At 31.6% G+C, this 22,056-nt stretch overlaps 1 protein-coding gene across 1 annotated transcript; it reads right to left on the reverse strand.

Annotated features, from left to right (window-relative positions):
• Nucleotides 1-7,552: 7,552 nt before the first annotated feature.
• On the reverse strand, nt 7,553-16,113 carry LOC100793831 (probable AMP deaminase). Its single transcript, XM_006585936.4, has 19 exons — nt 15,473-16,113; nt 14,924-15,087; nt 14,352-14,559; nt 13,974-14,128; nt 13,740-13,791; nt 13,500-13,627; nt 13,230-13,409; nt 13,022-13,089; nt 12,760-12,902; nt 12,576-12,637; nt 12,319-12,432; nt 11,105-11,245; nt 9,588-9,740; nt 9,257-9,310; nt 9,069-9,179; nt 8,692-8,865; nt 8,506-8,586; nt 8,109-8,207; nt 7,553-7,994 (listed from the first exon to the last, which is right to left on the reverse strand). The coding sequence occupies exons 1-19, from the start codon at nt 15,915-15,917 to the stop codon at nt 7,926-7,928; spliced, it is 2,601 nt and encodes an 866-aa protein (XP_006585999.1). The 5' UTR covers nt 15,918-16,113; the 3' UTR covers nt 7,553-7,925.
• Nucleotides 16,114-22,056: the final 5,943 nt, after the last annotated feature.

Here is a 22,056-nt window from a genome sequence, read left to right on the forward strand (position 1 = left end):
AAAAACAAAGGCTCTGAAATAGATATGACACTAACGACGGACTAAACCATCTTCAATATAAATATTTATAATAAGATTAACTAATAAAAATAAATGTTAATTAATACTATTAAAATAGATAATAATACCAATTTAAATATGATATTAATACACATGAAAACAGGAATTAAAACTAATTAAAATATGAAACAGAAATAATTTTATATAATAATTATAATGAGATTCAACCTTTTAAAATATTTAATTTAAAAACATGAACTTTAAATATTATTTATCAATAAAATCCTTTAAAAAATCTTTCTTGTTTAAAAAAAAAAGACACATCAGATTAAGTATGATTTCTATATGGCGGCAAATAGCAGGGAAGGTTCAGATTGAAGACTTGTAGAATCTCAACACTTTCTTATCATATGAGTTCGTGAACCAAACTTTGAGCTGTTACACAATTGGATTCAGCTCATGAGGGGGGAATCTACTTTATTACAACGGTCTAGTTTCATGCTGTAAAAGAATTAATACTGATTATAGAGAAAGATACAGAAACATAACAAGTACACAAAGAAACTATATATGGTTCCAAATCTTTCTATCTTGGCAACTTCGCCAAAGGAATAATCCACCAATGTGCATGCTTTCATTTATGGAATAAAATGTCTAACAATTCGTATATGTTATACGTAGATGCTGGAAAGCAATTGCCCTTCGATAGTGCACTTTCACACAACATGATTGGTTTGAACTAGTGAATTGAGTCCCACCATGTTTGCTTACTCGTTTGTAATGTGGATTTCTACGTCTTCATTCCCATAAGCTTTTCATTGAAATTTTTACGTTTTTTAGTATTTGAATGTGATTTTCTATATATCTTCTAGACATGTGTCCAAACACAGGCTCCCCCTTCCTAGTATTATTGATTAAAAAATTCAGCTATTAGGCATATTTGTAACACCTGTAGAAACTTTATTTTACTAGGTGAGATCGGATATGAATCACAACAACAAAAACCTTACATTAGAGATACCATTTACTATGAGACTTCTCTTAACTTATAATCTACTCTTTTTTATTGGTGTTTCGAGTAATCTTCTTTACACATGTTTAAATATTATTAACTCATTTCATTTTATCTTTTCCAACTTGTGTTGGTCAATTAGCTGACTTTAAACCAACACTAAAGCAATTTTTGTTAATGTTTTTATTTTTTATTTTTTTGTGTTTTTAAACTCATGTCAGCCATGGCGGATGTTAATAAATTGAAAAGAAATATTGTTTTGAAATGATAGAGTTGGTCAATATTAATGTCGACTTGATTGACATTACATTTCAATTTACCCTCTCAAATTAATTTACAAAATTTAGTCTCTCGCTTCCCTCTTTGATTTTCTTTTAAACCCCCAAACTTTGTCATCAAATTAATTTATCATCTTTCAAAATTTCCTTGTAATTGTGGTTATACATAGCCGGTGGTGATGTTCTCATGCGTCCATATCCTCCTGGATTTTCTTCAACATACAAGAAGAAACAGTACAATTTCAGCTGCAAGAACCATAAAACATTGTAAGAAATAGTGATTCTAGAAAAAACCATGCATAATCCTAATATCTAAAGACTAAAAATCACTAGAGAAATATAGAGATGAAAGAAAATTGAGAAAATATATAAAAATCAAAATTAGATACACCTTCTATTAAGAATGGTGGAAGAAAAAGAGAGAGAGAAAGGGGAGGTAATTAAAGGAGCATCTTCGTTTTCAAACTGGTAATTAGATAATTACTACTAGTAGAACATATTTTTGGCAGTTTAACAACTGTCAAAATTTCTGACAGTTTCCATTAGTTTTTATTTTGTGGTGATGTTAAAGAACCCAAATCTAATAGAGTTAAAAGAAAATTGATGGAAGGGACAAAAACGAAATTATAATTGCTCCTGCAGTACCGACTAAACTAAACCATGTAGTTTTTAGGTAAAAGAACCTAAACATAAAAATAGCGCCGAATAGCTTAACCGTTATATAATCAAAGAATGATATATTATGTATTTATTAAAATAAATAAATAAATTTAATCAAACTTGTAACCAGTGAAACTCGAATAATATATTCGAGAATATATAATTGAATTCTTATAACCTTGCGCGTACGTATCTACATATTATGATTATCCAAAGAGAATATGTTAATAATACATATTATGATTATCCAAAGAACGGTGTTTAATTAACTTAACACTTATTAGTCTAGCATATGTGCACTAACCAACAGAGGAAAAAAAAAAGCCATTTAAATCAAATCTGTGAGGCTGTGAGCTGTTTGAATTGAGTGTCAATTAATGGGGCATATTCTTTTATTTATTTAAAAATAAAAATGTACGACTTTCTTTCAGAGTGGGAAAAAAATATTATCTGTGAAGAAAAGAGAATGATGAGCTAATGATAGATTCGCCAACATTTTCCTTTTGTCACTAAAATTTTCTGTCATATGCAAAAGTTAAACTACGTACTTCTTAAAAATGTTATGTAACAACAAAATACAGTTATGTGAGACCTAAATTTAATACTTAAAAAACTGGAATAACTAATCACAGGACAATCAATAACTTATGGACTTCACAGAACCGCAGTGCCTATCTGTGGAAACAATGTCATTGTCACAATATATTCACACACCCAATAAAATAAAATAAAATAAAGTTCGGGAAACATGTCATTGTTACAATAAACACACACATGTGAAGACTAGAGTACACAATAAATAAAAGAAAGGAATAAAAAAAAGGAGAGGATCGAGTTAAATAAGTGTAAAACCGTGTTTTGACATTCTGTAATGTTATATCAATCACTTTTCATTATAAATATTTTACTAATACTTATATTTTTTTATCTCTCTTTTCTTATTATTACATAAAAATAATCCGTCTAAGTATAAGATGATCCAAGCCTTTACTTTAGGCCTTTCAAGAAAAAAGTTATCTACTATTACCATTTATGCAGTAACAGCAGGAACTTTTTGTTGCGTGGCGAAATTTACATATATAAATTTGTGGGGACATTGTTTATATCATAAATTCCTTTTTTTAACTAAATTTTAGGTTATTGGAGCAATTCATAACTATACACATATAGTATATTGAGAAAAATTAAAAACTTAAGGGGCAACTGCATGCTCCTACTTTTAAAATAAATGTAATGATTAAGATTAATTATTTATTATAACATTAAATTTAAAAAATATATATAAAAATAAAAAGTAACTTTAAAAGAATTATTTTTGAAATATATATATATATATATATATATATATATATATATATATATATATATATATATATATATATAACTTTTATTATTAGTTAGTCTAAGTAATAATAATTAAAGTGTGTTTTTTTCGTTTGTGAATGTGGTTCAAACCCTATATATTATTAGAAGCAAAATCACATCTATTTTTTATAAGGCTCTTATTTTTTCTTTACTCTCTTCCACTTAAATATTAATTATTCATATATTAATTTTACTTAAATTAATATTCTCTTTATCTTTTTTGGTGTGGGAATGTTTCTTAATATATCATTTTTACAAAATTTAGCCATAAGACGTTTTTGAATTGGCTATATGTCGAAATAATTTACTGATGCATGCGCTAACTAAAATCGATTACAATAATTTACTAAATGGTTTTGTGTAACAAAAAAATTGAAAAATAAATTTTCAATAAACATATAGTCGTTTTAATCAAATGCTATTATTAATTGATTTTTTGTAAAAGAAAATAGTGCTTTTGGTTTTTATAAAAGCTTCGCCGCAAAGTTTGTAATAAGCCTAAAAATATGTTGGATTGATATTACACCAAAATATCTCCTATAATTATTTTCTACTTATTTTAACAAGTTATTTCAAGATAATTTATAAAAGTAATTTAATTTTATATTTTTAAAAAAATACTTATATATGTATTTTTTGTTACAATGTTATTAATATTGAGTATTATTAATTTTATTGATACTAAATTTCATTAGCATGATGAATTTTTTTTTTCAAATATTTTTTTTATCTACAAAATTTGAATTTGAGATCGATAATGAAATTTGGTATGATTCTAACTACCGACTTGTATACTTATATGTGTATACGTATAAATATTAATGTAATAACTACCCAATCATTACTTAATTAAATGTTAATTATTGATACACAGCCATTATCGTAAACAGTTATCGCTAATCTTTCTGATGCGATAAGTACAATAGAACACCACTCCTTGTCCTTGCTTTGATAATACGAAATAATGGATAAATTTTTTTGAGGCATATATAAGGCCATTTGTGTCGGCAACGGCTGAACAGCATGCACTCCTTTTCTACGCATCATGCCTTCTTTTGGTCGTTGGTGTCGGCAAAACCTCACGTGGATGAAATCTAATGATTCAGTTACTAGAGTTAGTGTCGTGAAACAAAGTAAAGGAGTGTGTGCTATGAGACAAATTTCTTTAAAATTATAATAATTTGTGAGTCAGAAATCTTATTCAATGATTCTTTTATATAATTTTATAGTTTTTAGTAAATTTTAATTTAAGATAAAATATGTATTTTGAGAAATGTGTTAGAGAATGAGTTGTTTTGACTTCTCATATAAGTAGATGGTAATTGGTGTTTTAGATAGGAATGTTCGCAAGTTCATTCTGGTTGATTTTAATTATATTCAGAATCTAACCCAATTAAATTTGATCAGTTTGATTTGATTTGATTTTCATAATTCTTTTTTAAAGACAATCCAACTCATTTATGAATGATTTAATTCGGTTCAGGTCAATGAATTATTCATTTAAATTTGATCTTTCTTTTTTTAGAACTACTATTTTACATCATGATTCATCCAAAATATCTAATACAATTAATGCAATATTATCAAGTAGTAAAATTGATTTATTTAATACCATCAACATAATATTTTAAAATACACTAATACAACATAAAACAAAATATTCTTCAACGAGATTTACTATCTGAATCACAACTATTTCCTACAAATTAATTTTTTATAATAATTTTGTTGCAACCAGATTTACTAAAACAAACGAACAAAATATGATCAATTAATATTATAAGCATGACAAAAAAAATAAATATGAAAAATGGTGAAACAAATAACAATGTACCTGAAAGTAATATCTTAAGAAATTTCAACACTAGTAATCCTAACACTTGGAGTCTGAGTATTTAAAGTCAAAACAAACAACTCTGAAAATTTTTATGGGTTCGGTTCGATTTTGATCAAATCTATAAATCTAAACCCGTGACTCAACCCGTAGATAAACAGTTTTGATCAATTCGATTTGAGTCAATTCGGATTCACGAGTGACACGTACCCATGAACCCCCTAGTTTTAAATATATTAACTAAAAAAATTGTAACAAAAAAGTATCAATTACAAAATTCAAAGTAGTAAAATTTTATTAAAAAAAATATTAATAGTGCACTTCAATATAATTTCTAATGCCTTTTTTAACATTTTTATAAAAATTATTATTAATTCCTTGATTAAAAATCAATACCCTTTTAATAAAATTATTTAGTTATATTTCAAATTAAATTTTACATGTGAATATTGTTTTCTTGGTATTTTAAATTTTTTCATGCAAATCTAACAATACTCCATCATCTATTTCCTCTTATTTTACATTTTAGTATTATATATAGTATATAGATTGCGCCAGCTTATGACCCCAAGTGGAGGCATAAAAGATTATAGTATATAGATCAAGAAAACTAATTAATTTCTTCATTTATATTAAAATTCATTTACAATTTTGTAATATTTTTCTCTCTGTCTTATTACTTTATATGCACACTATTGGTTCTTCCTTTTTATAACTTAGAAAATGATAATTAATGTTATCTTGAAATTATAAAAGGACATATAGATAGAAATACATATTTTCTTTGAAAGTGAAAAATAAAAAGAAATAAAATGAGTAACTTAAATAGATGCTAAGTTTTTCATGGGGAAAAAACTCATGCAAAATAAACGAAATAAATTAAACACTGCTCAAAGGTAATTATTTTGGAATCCTATAAAAAAAAAGGTAATTATTTGGGGGGAAATTATAGTTTAGAGATTTTATTTAAAACAATTATTTTTTATTTAGTTGTAATTAAAAAACTGAATTTTTCAATGGTCATATAGTTAATCTCTAGCTTGAGTAAAGAAGAAAAACTGTGTTTGGTACTCCACCAAACAACATAAAATTTGTTGAAACCTCAAACATTCACTCATCACAAATTATGTGTGCTAACGGGCTTGGCTTGACTAGAATGTTAAATTAAATGTGTAAAAGGCATTGCATCGACGTCTGGACATACTGTTAAATCAGCAAATGTTTTTACATTTTTTAGACAGATGCGAATAAAAAGAAAAATAGTCTAATAATGCTTGAACGGGTTTGGTACTTGGAAACATTGATAAGTGAGTCTTTGGAGGTACAGGATAGATGTGGATAAAAAAAAATGGTTAGTCCAAGAATGTTTTGATTATATTTGGTATTTGGAATATTTTGATAGTTAAATCTTTGGAGACGGTTGACACCATTGAACAGATAGTTAAAGAGTTAGACACTTCAAGATTTATACTTTAGAATACAAGGTTAGATGAAAGAATGAAGTAAGTAGACATGAATTAGAAGACCAATAGTGTGGATGCAAAAAAGATTGGGAGTATCTTTCAAATAATGGTTACACAGGAAACTAGGGATGTTAATAGATTGATTTGAATCGGGTTCAAGACAAAAGGTTATTTGAAAGTTATATTTTAGTTCAGTTGGAATTATTTTCTTTAAAATAAAAGTGATCCAATCTAGTATGATAAAATGTAGTTTGAATTGAATTAGACAGTTCGATTTTTATTAGGATATCCTTACCAACATTTTAATTATTTATTGCTAGATCTCTTTAAAGCATTGCTATATACTCCAAAACTTTCAACCAAACGCATTCAGTCGACCTATACAAGTGTCATCTGACTTAAACAGTAATAAAGTAATGCTATTGTCAAGAAATTGATAAGTGTCAAATTTTGAATCGAAAAATCATTTGGCCAAACATATTTGGATGATAAATCATTTCCCATCTCTTTAACTCCAAATATTGAACATCAATATTAAAATAAGAGAACTATCTTTGGGTTTAAATATACTAAAAGCCTATTTAAAAATAAAGAATACAAAAAATAAAAATAAAAAAGATGTCAATCTATTAATTATCCTACATGTTCTTTTTCCTAAGAATACAAGAAAGAAGCATAATAAAAGCCAAGGAGAGCTTGTTCTACTACATTTTTGGATACATGAAATAAGCATAATAAAAGATATTGTTGGATACCAAAAGCATAGTAAAATGTATAAAAGTTACATGTAAAATGCATACTAACATAGAAGGTTTTTAACTAACGGGGTCTGTCAACTAAATATATTTTATGCAAACTCGTTTGCTTCCCTAATGAAAATAACAATAATGAACAGCAGAGTGGCTGCTTCCTTTAGCATCAAATTGACACAAATTAAATATAGTTTCAAGATGATATTCCATTCTGTATATTCATGAAGAGCAAATTGTATTATACTAACTGCTAATTACTTCTAATAAATAACAAGGCTAGCACAAGTGTCCCTAGTTCCTACCACCTAAAAAGACGATTACAAATGCCAGCGCTTTCCTACATAATTTATTATATGGTGCAAATACTAATAGTAACCAAGAGTGTTAAGGTAGCATGTCATTTTGGAGTTTGTGATTATGTTAATATATAACCGAGGGTTATCTTCAAGGTTACAATAACTTCTCACTGTCAAAGCTGCTGCTGCTGCTCAAAAGAACATTCAGTACAGTACCAACGTTAGGGTTATCACAGGGTGAATGGTGAATTTGACTAGGCTTGCTTCATGGGTCTACATCTTCAAGAAAGACAGCTTGACCAGCGTAAATAAATTGCATTTCCTCTTTCCATGTCTGCATAAACACCAAGAATCGTAAGCAAGAAAGAATAAATATAAGAATGGTAATCATGAAAGAATCAATACAAATCAAACAGCACTTATATATGATTTGTCTTAATTTTTTCACCTCGTATCGGAAAGAAATCCTCAAATTGGGAACATTTGTCTTGTGAATATCATTTCCTTCAGAACCTCTTAACAAATATTTATCCCCAAGCCAGTGTGACTGAAAGGACGGGAAAAAAACATTATGTAATAAACAGAAAATACATTCATATATAAGACAAGAACTTAGAGAAGACAACGTGAAATCACTTGAACTGATATATACTGAAAGAAGACCAAAACTAACACCTACAAAATTTACTGTCCATATTACACTTAGGTTTTTAGGCGAGCTCACACCAAAAACTCAATTTAAGTTATCCCCCCATGCTTACAAGTTTTAAGAATGTGCATACCTTTACAGAGCCCTAGTGCAGACAAGAAAAAACATAAAATTCCTACATTGTCATCTAATTTACCTTTGCTTGGTGTGAAAATCCAGATTGGTACACAGAATTTCTAGCTATCTCACATAGGTCGCAGGCAGAGAGCTTCCATACCTGCAATGCACATGTTAAGTAAAATATATGATCCCTAGTAAAGACAAAACAGAACATTTAACCAATTTATATTTAAGGTGGCTAAGAGTCTGGCAGAAACTAGACCTTTGCTGCAACACTATATTCTTCGAGCAGTGGCTCTTTTGTCAAATGAATTTGCAAAGGATCATCAGTAGAGAGAGAGACATTTAGACCTCGCTGGAAAAACATTGGTAATGGATTGCGTTTATAGTCCAAGAAAAGGGAATTGTTGCTAAGTGGTGACATAGCTAATCCGACCTAAAGTGATAACAGAGTGGTATTAATATATTGTCAGAAATTATCAGGATAAAGATAAAATAAAAGAAGTATTGGTAAAGAATAGGATTTCAACTTTAATTTCCCACTACATTACAGTGGACCCAAACTCGGAATAGCAGCAAAATCTGTAATATTCCATTTTAACTTTAATGTTGACCAAAAGAATATTCCTGAGGGCTAACCTGTGCAAGATAATACAAGTACTGCAAAACTGGAGTTTTACGCAAATTAATCCCATGAGAAATGTTATGGCATAGGAGGAAGGCAGCAGCCAAATGATCACTATCACCTGCCTGCACAACTAGTTTGATCATAACTATCATATTAAACATAAAGTATTATACTATACAGCTAGAATATAGAAAACAACCTCTCCACAATGAGGCCGCAACTTTATTGTGGTCATTCCTTTAGATTCACGCAGCTGAAACCAACAGTGAGATATTAATATTGTTGATAACCAGGAATTCTTTTGTAAATCTCTATTTGCTCCATCTTTTCCTGTTTCTTTTTTTCCATTGATGTGCTTGAACTTGAAGACCTCAACTTCACCACACCCCACCAAAAAAAGAAACAAAACCCAACCAACCTCAAACTAAACTAGAGTGAAGCATAATTGGCCTTAGAATTGAAAGGGAATAAAAAAGGCAATGGTTAGTTGTTAAACTCTTGAGCACTATAAAGAGAGAAATAGTATAAACCTTGTTGAGTGTATACAAGTTTGCATAGCAGTAATAAAGGTAATAAGAGTATGCTGGATTAAATTCATTTGTCCACTCAGCTGGAGTAGGCATGTGCTTAGTTGGACGCCTTTCTGGTTTACTTTCATCATCTACAAGATCAAATCCCACCACCTGTAAGAAGAAGAAGCTCAACATATTACCCCAATACATTTGAAAAGAAAGAAACTCCAGAAAGAACAAAGTTGCTTCATTTGTTCATCATCCTTCATATGCCAGCTTTAATAATCAACAAAAATCAAAATTGACACATCATCAGAAACAAATTTGATTGTGAATATGACAAGCACCCAAGTACTTGGGGAACCCACCCTTAAAAGATAGCTGTTAAGGGGGATGAATCAAGCACTTAAATACTACACCGAGCATCCCATACTATGCATTGTGACTTGAGAACCCCATAATACCCAAGTCCCTATCAGAATGCATCTCAGACCTCAACTTCATTCTCTATTACCGAAAAAACCTTACAATGATGAACTGTGATACAGAAATGTATGTACAGTAGATGCATCCGTTTGTTACAATAAAGCAGTGCATTGAGTTATTTAAAGTTCTTGCAACAAAAGCAGAAAATCAGTTTGATTTGAAAAATATGGGGTTGGTTCAATGATAATTTTATTGAATATTAGGAATTTACAACATGAGCAAAAGAGCAGCATTGCAAAACAAACTGATAGAACTTGGAATTTTGTATAGATGAGGATCAGATCCTACAACAGAGGAAAAACTTCTAAAAACAGAATAATAACCTTAAAAATAAACAAATATTAATAGCCTTATCTCACTAGGTGAGGTTGGTTACAAGGATCACATGTCATTGGACTTGGTTAAAAACCAATTCTCAAGAATATTAGCCAGCATGAAATATCTTCTATTAATTTCCTCTAACGTCCTTCTTGGCCTCCCTCTACCCTTTTTCACAGGGTTAAAAACCATACAATTTACTTTCCTCACCAATGCCTCTAACGGCCTTTGCATGTGCCCAAAGCATCTTAACCATTTTTTGTCATCTTTTCCTCAATAGGTGTCACACGAATGTCTCACGGTACACAATCATTTTGTATCTTGTCCTTTCTTGTGTAGCCACAAATCCATCTAAATATACTCATTTCTACTACTCTCACTCTTTCTCTAGATATCCCTTCAAAGCTTAACATTCACTACCATAGAGTATAGTTAGTCAAATAGATGTATGATAAAACTTTGCTTTAAGCTTGATAGGTATTTTGCAGTCACAAATAACCCCCAACGTCTTTCTCCATTTTCACATTTTTGTTTCTTACATAACCAAAAAGGAGTGTTTTTAAAGCCTTGTTTACTATTGGCACAATATAACAGCTACACCAGGAAATACATATTGTCGTTAAAATGTTACATTTGGAAAATTAGGTAACCATACAACTAAATACATATACAAGCACACAAAAATAGGGGTATGTGTTCACACAAAAAATAAGAGAAAAAAATTGACTAACCTGCTTCAAAAACAAATGTAATTGAGGATGAGAATTTGGATCCACTGTGACTTCAAATAGAGGAATAAACACATTATCTAGAATATTCTGAAAGGAGGTAACAATTCCCATATTCTTGTACACATTGTATAACCGTGGTAACTGTGCCAATAAAAGTTCACAAAACAAGATCAAAGTCACCGAACAGAAAATAATTCCAAATTAAAAGACGACAACAGGGAAAGCAGTCAAAACACAAAACAAAATTCTAAATAAACTAACAGATAAGGAACATTATATCAAATCAAATGGAGTATGCATAAAATTCAAATTAATGGTGATTGATCCTCATGACCCAATTAAACTAAATTCATCAACTTGCAAAGTAAATTGCATTACATGTTCCATTATATATGTAAGAATCTGTATCATATAAATGTGAACTTGTTGGCATGTAGTACGCAAATAATGTTATTGTTAACTAACTTCTCCTTTTTGCATTTTATTTTTATATTTTTGTGGTGTCCGGTGGTTTGGGAGACTGGGTTAGTTGTTAACCTAAATGTTAATCCCACTCAGCACACCCCCAAAGCCCAAACACTTCTCAAGACATGAAGCAGGAACAGATGTAGAAAATTAGATGATAACACTGTTGACAACAAGCTGCACTTTCCTAGTGCCAACAATTACTACACAATATATAAAAAGGTAACATAGAAGAAGTTGAGGTGGAAGACCTCTCAAGTAGAAAAAATTATCAGAAGGACAACAAATAACATTGCTTGCAATAATGATATCGTTGCTGCTGATGCAATTAAACATCATATTTCAGCAATCGTGTAATAGGACTACTGTGCACTTCTTGAGGAGATATTGACAGAATAGGTTAATCTTATAATCGGGAGGAAAAGAAAGTTGGGTATATAGCATGGTCAATATAGCGCACAAATGTTAGAAACCTCATTAAGTAGCGAGTGATTTAGATCTATGTTCCAAGGGCATTTTTCAAGATTCTGTCTTATAACATTGTACCATTGTCGTTAGGCTAAAAAAAGAAATGGTCCTAAACTCAAAGATAAGGAAGACCCACTCAAGTAGTAATCCTTTAAGAATTAACTCACAAAAGGGAGGTTAGTGTCATAATGGAAATAACTTTTACCATAAACTCACAGGAAGTTAGTGTAAACCAAACTGATAGAAAACTGGATCAAAAGCTAGAAGATGAATTACACTACCTGGATTAGCCATACGGCATTCTTACTATAAAGAGCATTGTTAACAAACCAACTAGCCAGCTGACCCCACTCACTCTGTTTTCTTCCATAAACAGAGATCCTGTACTCAGCCATCTGAAAATTTTATTTTTATTTATAATATGAAATATCTAAAAGTAAAAAAAAAATAAATAAATAAATAAAAAAAAAATAAAATATATATATATATATATATATATATATATATATATATATATAAATCATTATGGATAAATAACCTGATATTTGCTTGCTTCAAGATCTGTCAAAACTTCCTTTGTTACTTCAGCCAGAAACCTTCCTGTAAATTTTGGTGGCTTTAAGCTATTATGACTTCAAGAAGCATAAACTAACACTTCTAATATTCAGTTGGAATTCATAATAGAAGTAAATAATACGAAACATTCTTATTCTGAAACCAACCCTGGATAAGATTATCCTGCTTTAAAAATATTTCTCTTAGTCTGCTCTGTCCACAAGGATTATACTTAAGGTTGAATTTGTCAAATCTATGGAATGTGCTCTTATCTGCATGGACGTCCAACAAATCAACATTCAGATCATATCTGCATCATAATTTTCATTAATTAGAAAAGGTGATGACAGACAAGAACACAAATAATTTCAGAAGCCAGTTCTTGTTTTCCAAATAGGATGAAAAAAATTAGAGAACAATATTGCATACCCAGTCAAATCCAAACTCTCAAAAACCTCCTTAAGGGTCATATATTTTCCATCTCTAAAGATAACAACCTGTTAACATAGGTTAATAATGAAGAAAAATTAAGAACAAGTAATCTGGAAAATAAAAAGGCAAAAAGGAAGGAAAAAGCAGCCAACAACATTACAGTCCCATTGAAAAGATTAATTAGAACCCCAAAGTATATTTTCACCTCATCAGATTCTTTTCTTAATTTGGACTTGATGAAGCGCACAAGATGCTTCTGATTCATGCAAGCGGAATGATGAATATGAGTATCAACTTTTCTGATATTGTAAAAATCTCGGTGGGGTGCACCCTTCTGAGCCAGAAACTCCCTATCTGCATTTAGTAACAGATGAAGGCGGAATTTCTGTATAATGATCAGATGCATGTTATAAACAATGCCACAGGCAAGCACAAAGAGACCATATAAACAGAAGTTTGTGAAAACAAAACATACTTCCTCAAGAAATCGTAGCCTGTGGTAGCATGAAGTGCGAACATTCCCAATAGACATAACTTTTAGAATATAATGCATATCGGTAAAAAATCTCGTTGAGCTTGCAACAGGGAATAGCTCTTCAGTGTCTGTGAACAGTTTCACAAAAAAACTCAGTTCTTCTATCTTCAACAAACTCAATACTGAACAAAATTGCTGTGAAATCATTGCATAGTCATGTTGTTAACACTCAGAGCTTACCACTTTTACTTGCATACACATGTATGACTCCATCTTCCATCCTAAAGTGGTGCTGTTTGCAAAATCAAAAGTCGGTTATAACAATATCAACCAAACACTTCAAAGCAATATAACAATATCAACAGAACACTTCAGAACAAAATTGACTGTTAATAACTCAAGCAGATTCCACACATAGCAAAAAAATTCTGAGTGACTAATCAATAAATAATAACACAGAAGCCACAAACATACCGATGTTGCTTCAACTGGTTCAAAATGATATGGGTCAGAGTTAGTTTCCACAGGTTCAGTCTTCCATGGAACATCCTTGTAAACATATTTCTTACGCAAATCTAAGCATTCTCGAATCATTTTGCATACTTCCTCCTCTTCTATATTTGTTGTCTCTGAACATATTTTGTAGAGTAAGACAAAGATGTATTAAATACTAGCTTTTGCAATCTTGCTTCATATTATACAAGTCAGACAATGAACCAAAAAAAAATTATATTGTTTGAGGATAAAAATAGGTAATATATCATGCAGGCATAATTCTAAAATTATTTAACATGAAAGAATATAAAAGCAATCAGAATAACAGTAAAGATTGTGATAGCAATGTGAAAGTACCATGCGCAGTATTTCTTGTAGGCAAGACATTATTGGCAAACACAATGTCATCCCCAGCTACATGTACTGGAGTTGAATCTGTTATTCCATGACCATTCATATCTGCACCAGCTTTCACTTCCTTTGAAGCCTCTCCATACATCTGATTGTTTGCATCCTCAACTCTGAATGGAACAGCGGGCAAATTGCACACATTTGAATCTAGTCCCTGCAACATCATGAATCACTAAATTACAGGGATAGAAATAACTGTACAATGAATCTTCATACAACAAAAATAACCAAGGATTAGCAAGCCAAAAGATTTAAGATCATGCACCAGACAACACCAACACTATCTACTTTCCAAATTATCAAATACAAAAGGCAATAACTCTAGACCTCAACTTAAATAATATCCCTTCAATCAAATCCCAATATAATGGTAAGTTGGAAACTTAAAATATTGAAAACACGAAAGCATGTTTCTCAACTTGTCCCCTGAATAACAATCAGCAAACAGGTCATAGTTTAGTTAACAAAGTTCAAAACAGCATTCAGCATTGCAAGATATAAGAAATCATTATTCTCACGTAAGTATTTGAGAAAGGAATGCGATTGTCATCAGCAAGCTGTATTTCCTCCTCATCAGAATCCTCAGCACTTTCAAATGTGGTACGTCCCGGTGACCGCGGGGTCATAATTCTACCAACAGAACCTATCCTCTTATATGAACACAAAACCTGAACACTCTCTCCTACACAAACCAAATCACAGCTTAATTTTCATAAGCAAACCAAAGAAGAAGAAAAACAAAAACAGCCTAATTTTCATACACTATCAAGGCAACGAATTAAAAAGCACAATTTTAAAGTAATTACAAAAGTCAACAATCTTACCATACACTATCCGTATATTATACTGGCAACTAATTACTAGTAAAAAAAACACAATTTTAAAGTCAATATTACAAAAGTCAACAATCTCACCATACATCACATTGTATGTTTGGATGAATGCATGCTAATTAAACTAAAAAAGAGAGGGAAAAAAACTACCATTTCAATCAAAAAGAAAACCATAACTGAACTAAACTAAACTAAACTGAACAAAAACTGTACAAATAGAATTGATATTCACACCATTATTGGAACCAGTTCGAAGAGACGGAAGCCCCGATGGAACGAATTGGAGATTTTCCAGCGACGAAGCGCGATTCTTAGCGTCCTCTCGGATCCAATCCGTTGCGGAAACCACGTTCGGCATCGAGGACGAAATCCGATAGCTCCGAAGCACGTTCGAGCTGTCGTCGACGGACATCGACAAGGCTCCACGGTAGCTTCTCAGATCGGCGTCCGTTTCGGTATCTCCGTTGTCGTCTCCGAATCCGGTCCGATCATCGTCATCGTCGTCGGAGTCGTCGGAGGAGGTGGCGAGAGGTTTGCGGCGGAGTTCGACGAGGCGGTGGAGGACGTGGTCGACGGTGCGGCGGTGGATGAAGAAGGCGGAGAGGGCCATGAAGGAGGCGCCGAGCAGCGCGGCCATGGCGAGGTGCAGAGAGGGAGGGAGCGAAGAGGAGGGATCCATTAGAGGAAGATGATGACTCCCAATTCGTTTGAATGTTCAAGTTTTGAGTTTTTTGAACTGTGATTGTTGCGTGAGTCACACATGCATTCTGTGAAGACTGGAGAGAAGAACAGAAGAGCGGAGAAAGAAGAAGCGAAAGAGGGAAGTGAGAAAGAAGAAGCTATCGAGTCTCGACCTAACTTATCAATGGTTTCGCTTCTCGTCACATGGGACCCATCAAGAACATACACGTGGATAATTGTTGTTTTTTTTTTTAGTTGATCTTTTGCGGAAATATCTGCTATCAATCAAATCAATATTTCGTTGTTAAAACTTTTTCATATTACAAACGGAATCATGTTTAATGACGGAATTTTGATTTTGCTTGTTATGGAAATATCAAAAAATATAATAATAAAATTGTGATTCTGATGTTATATTTGAAGAAAAAAATATACACAATAAAATTATAATTTTGTTGTAAAGAATGCAGAATTAGTTATACAACAAAATAAGAATGATTATATTATATATTTTATTTCAATCATAATTTCATAAAAATGATAATTTTAGAATATAAAAAAAGATTCAAACTCCTTCTTAGAGTCAAGAGCAATTTCAATGACCTAATAACAACTCCCTTACCAGGGGAACATAATGTTTAATGCCCAAATAAAGGTCTATTTGGCTTATTTGTAGTTTAAGTTGCAAGCCCCATATGTAAGCATTGGAGACTTAAATCCTCCACTTCTTTGTGATCCTACACCTTCCTCTTCCACTTGAAATTATCATAATACCTTTACTCATTTCCTAATCCTAACATCTCCTTCCCTCAGAAGTCAAACACCTCCCTCCCTCAACGGTGCACCTCCCCCTATTTCCTCTTTCGTTGCCTTCCTTGTTCATCTTGTAAGGTAAGCCCCTACTCCCTTTTTTTCAATCCTTTGACAGTGGGTGTAGGTTTGGGTTTCGGTGTGGGGGTGGGTCCTTAACAGGCTTCTAAAATAGTCATTTCAAAATACTTATTCTAGAATGACCATTTCAAAATAGGCATTTCGGAACAGGCATTCTGGAATGCTTAGTAAACAAGTCAATTAAATCTTGTTTGAAATTGAATTTGAGTTGTTGAATCATTGTGGTGATGTTAAAACTAAAAATCATTACATTACTACAAATGAATTCCAATGATTAAAAATGATCAAAGATGAGCACAACTACTTTAGAAAAACATTGCTTATTCTAATTTATTATTGTTAGTGTAAAAATTAGAAAATATATTTTGTATGATTAACTTGAAAACTTTCTGAACATTTGGTTGAATCATAGTGGTATGTGTAATATATGTTAATCATATTTGATAACAATGGCAGACACATTTTATGAGTACTTGGAAAAATGTTATAATTTGATTTTCATTGGAATTGTACATAATACTAAACTGCCTAACCTTGTGTTTGGATCGATACTTTCAACAAAGTAATTCATTTTAAATGAGATATTGAATATATATGATTTTAAAATTAGTGTTTTTATAATAATTTAAAGAGAAATTAAATATCTGGAATTTTAATAGGGAGTTTTAATTAACAAAAAATGAATAATATGAAATTCTCTTAAAAACTAAAGAATTTCAATTTCTCCCCATACCAATACCACTCCTCTCTCTTACTCACTCCTCTCTCTTGATCTTTCCTCAGAGGTAGAACTCTGGTTTCAACCCACAGTCTTGCTCCCTTGCGATTTCGACCCACATTTTCGCTCCCTTGCAATTTCGACCCACAGTCTCGATGTGCCACAGTGGTTCATACAAGGTTCTTTCATTTTTCCCAAAACTCTCACGGTGGTTCATACATTGCAGAAGGGTTTCATTTTTTTCATTAATTTGTTATTTGTTTTTTATTCAGTTGTTTGATTTCATTGGGTTTTTTTTTACTTGATTGGGTTTCGTTGATTTCTTGATCATTGCTCATTGTGCTTTGTTGTTGTTGGATTTTTCCTGCAACGCCGATTCCATCATAAAGAGGCCTCGAGTAGCATATGACCCTACACTGTAGGTGCTTGTGTTTATTCTTGAATGATGTTTTCTGCTACAACATTAATCAAGGTGTATTGCAAATTTTTTAGGAATAGACCTTTTGGCTTTCTTGTGAAATTATGAGATGAACGTAACTTTAGTTGCTCAACTTGATTTCTATGGGTTAGGAGCAGACCTTGCACTGTACTGTAGGTGCTTGTGAAGAATAAACACAAGACCCTTTGGAGTTGCTTGTGTTTATTCTTCTAGACCCAATTTGTACTGCGGGCATTTTTGCAAATTTGTTAGGAATAGACCCTGCGCTGTAAGTGCTTGTGTTTATTCTTCTATAAGAACTTTGGTTTCTTCACTTTGTTTCTTAAACCAACAAATATACTATCGTGTATATATGAATTATGGTGAATGAGTTGTTCGATTGATGTCCTTCGTTCTCTCACACGTAAACTGATTGTGATAATTATTTGTCAATGTAATTGGGATTATTTGTCTCCCTTTTGTTTCTTTAGGAATTTGTTTGGAAAACTTGTAATGGAGTATTTGAGATAATAAAGTATTTGGAGTTTCATTTGATTGCTAGATTCTTGTATTTTTATTATGTTCTCGAAGTGTTGTATTGGTATCTGCTGGCTTGGAGCTTGTTGAGACGTCTAGTAGTAATAATACAATTGTCATAAAGAATTTGTGACTTGTGAAACAGTTTCAATAACCAGCTATAAAATACTATATATTTTGGCTTGTGAATTGTAAAGCCTTATTTTGTGCCGTGCTTTTGCTTTGATATGTATGATTTGGTTGAAATCTGCTACAAATTTTCCTCCATTCTTTAAAAACTCCTCTTTCCTATAACCAGAAATTAAAGACTAACAAAGGTTTGTTTGGGTTTATTTTTATTTGTTTATGTGTACTGAGTGAGATATAACATATTCATGCACATTTCTAGTATAACCCAAGTTTGCCAAAAACTACGCTTGTTAATGGGTTCCTGATAACTAGAATGTGCCTAAGTTTTTATTCTTTTGAAGGTAAAAAGTAAACTTAAGCTTGATTGAACCAAAGACACAAAAATAATATATGGGATTCAAAGATGTTCATGGTAGCCAAATTGGTAGTGTCTAATGAGTAGCAGACAACCAACTTTTCTAGAGAAATACTTTAGGAGTAGCATGACCTGAGTGATTGAGGAGGAGATTAAGAACCATATTTTGGTACCCTAGCAGCTATAGCCTGTAACTCAAACCATTTTTCAGTGGCTGTTGCCATATGCCCAACAAAATTGATTACAGGCACATGACTTTCTGCACGAGAGTGGACCCGTGACACAAGTAGCTAGATGCAGTGCTCCTGCAGCCACTACATATTTGGCTATTTGCAGCTTGCTGAACCAAATTATCTCTCCGCATATACCCACCAAACACAAATTAATGATGGTATGGGGCATGAATTAATACATAGAAGTCAGAACACATAGTGAATAGCAAGTGGCCTTCTAAACTCGGTAATTGAATAGTGCACTACCATGCATTGAATTGGTAGGGCAACTTTAATTTTTTTTTTCATTTTGTAAATAACACAGGCATATATGCTGGGTAGGAGGGGTGCATACGTTTTGGTAAGTCAAATATTGGGTAACACTTGGTTAGTTTTATTTGGGGTGGTGTGTGCTCTAAATAGAATGTAACCAAGTTTCTAACAGGGCAACTACCTCTAATGTTGTTTCTGTGATTAATACATAACTTAATTTGCTTATAAAAAAAGTCCTAAGTATAAGAACAAGAGCAAGCGCAGAAACTTCTCCTCTAGAGTCTAACAATCTAAAATGTTTGATCAAACATTACCTTGCAGACATTTCTGGTTAACTTCGGATTGATATACAAAAAGGCATGTCCATCAACTGTTACCTTTTGATGGAAATTAATATTGTTACCATGTCGGGATCTTTGGCAATTCGAAGCATTAACAAGACTCTGTCTATACTTTAAATTGCACTAGTATCTAAAGTGATTGTATAAATTAAATGAGATGACTGACTGAATGTGGAATGAATCATGAAGTTTGAACTGAATTATGGAAAGATTTTTAAGTAAGTAACACATGATGAACACATATGCCTTTTCTCAGCTACAAAAAACAAAACTTGTAAATGGTACGTTCACAATCATTGGTCCTTGGATTGTTTCTTCTTCCATATCTTAAAAGACAGACACCTTGGTAGTTGGTATATAAATTGTTAACACTTATGCCACTACTTTCCTTTTCCTTTAACTTATTATTGTAAAAATTATGAGAATTCAACACCCAAACCTAGTATAATCATCAAATTAGAAGATAGTATGTTTTCAAAATATATATCATAATCAATAAAAAAGGTGTGATAGGATAATAATGTACAAATCATTCATAGGCCAAAAAAAAAACTGTAGCATTTTCTGCAATGTTGTCCAACATCTTTGTCTACTATTATTTTATTAATCCTAATATACGGAACTTCGTTAGTTTTTTTTTTCTAGCTGATCATCTCTATCTATACTTTAAATTGCACTAGTATCATTGTTTTACATCTTTTACCTAGATATTTGTTCTAAATCTCAAAATAGTATATGCACATATTATCTTATATCATTATCATGCAGTTTAGATTGGGAAGAAATGGATCCTAACATAGTTGATACTACAATTACTTCAAGAAAAAGTAAAAGAGAAGAGTATAAGAAGATAATCTTATTAGTTGCTGCTTGTGTTGTTCATATGATCATTGGTGTAGTGATATGGTATCATAATAATTATTTTGTTAAGAAACCAACCCATAATTGGGAACTAGAATGTCCCAACTTCCTTAATTGTCTTTATAGAGGGACAAAGAAAGATTACATTGAATAACTGAGGCTTAGTAAAAATGCATTTTTTAACCTTTGTAGAATTTTACAAGAAAAAGGTGGATTAGTAAGAACAAGAAATGTTCCAACAACTGAAGCAGTAGCAATGTTTTTACATATCCTTGCTCACAACCTAAAGTATAGGGTAGTGAAATGTAGTAATTGTAGATCTAAAGAAACCATAAGTAGGCAATTCTACAATGTCTTGAGAGCGGTAATGAAAGTGAGCAAAAACTATTTGAATTTTCAACCCTGTACTTTAGAAGGTGCGGAAGCAAACAAGTGGAGATGGTTTGAGGTAAGTTTATCAATTTTTAGGAGAGATTAGTTAATTATAAAATTTTCTTAGAATCTAAAAAAATTGTCTTGTTTGTAGAGATGTATTGGAGCACTTGATGAGAATCATATTTCGGTTACAGTTTCTCCTTATGAGAGACCTAGATATTGTAATAGAAAGAGTGATGTCTCTACAAATGTGTTAGCCGCTTGTGGTCTATATTTATGGTTTATTTATGTGTTACCTGGGTGGGAAGGGTCTACCAGAGATTCTCGAGTATTACAAGATGCATTACGTCGTCAAAACAAACTTGAAAGTCCAACTGGTAATATTTCTTGGAAATAATTTTTTTCTTTTTTTTGTCTAGTTTAAGCCTATGATTTTTATTTTAAACATTGTAGGTAAGTACTTTCTTATGGATGCGGGATATACCAATGGTCCGAGATTTTTAACACCATATCGAAGGACTAGATATCATCTCAATGAGTGGATTGGAAACATCCCTCAAAGTTATAAGGAGTTATTTAATCTTCATCATGCAAGTGTCCGAAATGCAATAGAAAGGTCAGTTGGGATCTTGAAAAAAAAGATGGAGTACATTAAGAACTCCTTCATTTTTTGATATATAGACACAAATAAGAATTATCAATGCTTGTTTTGTGTTACGAAATTTCATAAGAGACAAACAACAAATTGATCAACTTTTAGAAGTTCAAGACTTAGAATTCTTATTTGTTGTTGATGAAGAGTTAGTCCATCAATCAAGGGAAGGAGTTCAAAATAATGTCATAGATGATATAACAACTATTCAAGCTATCGAGGAATGGAGAAGATTTCGAGATACATTAGCTATGAATTTGTTTGTTAACTATCAAGTTAGAAGAAACTTTGCTTAGGAATAGTTCTTTTTTAAATGTAATTTGCTATTGCAGACAAACTTTGTATGCTTTGTTACTATTGTACTTTGCTATTGAA

The sequence above is a fragment of the Glycine max genome, chromosome 8 (genome assembly GCF_000004515.6).
Source record: "Glycine max cultivar Williams 82 chromosome 8, Glycine_max_v4.0, whole genome shotgun sequence".
NCBI lineage: Eukaryota > Viridiplantae > Streptophyta > Magnoliopsida > Fabales > Fabaceae > Glycine > Glycine max.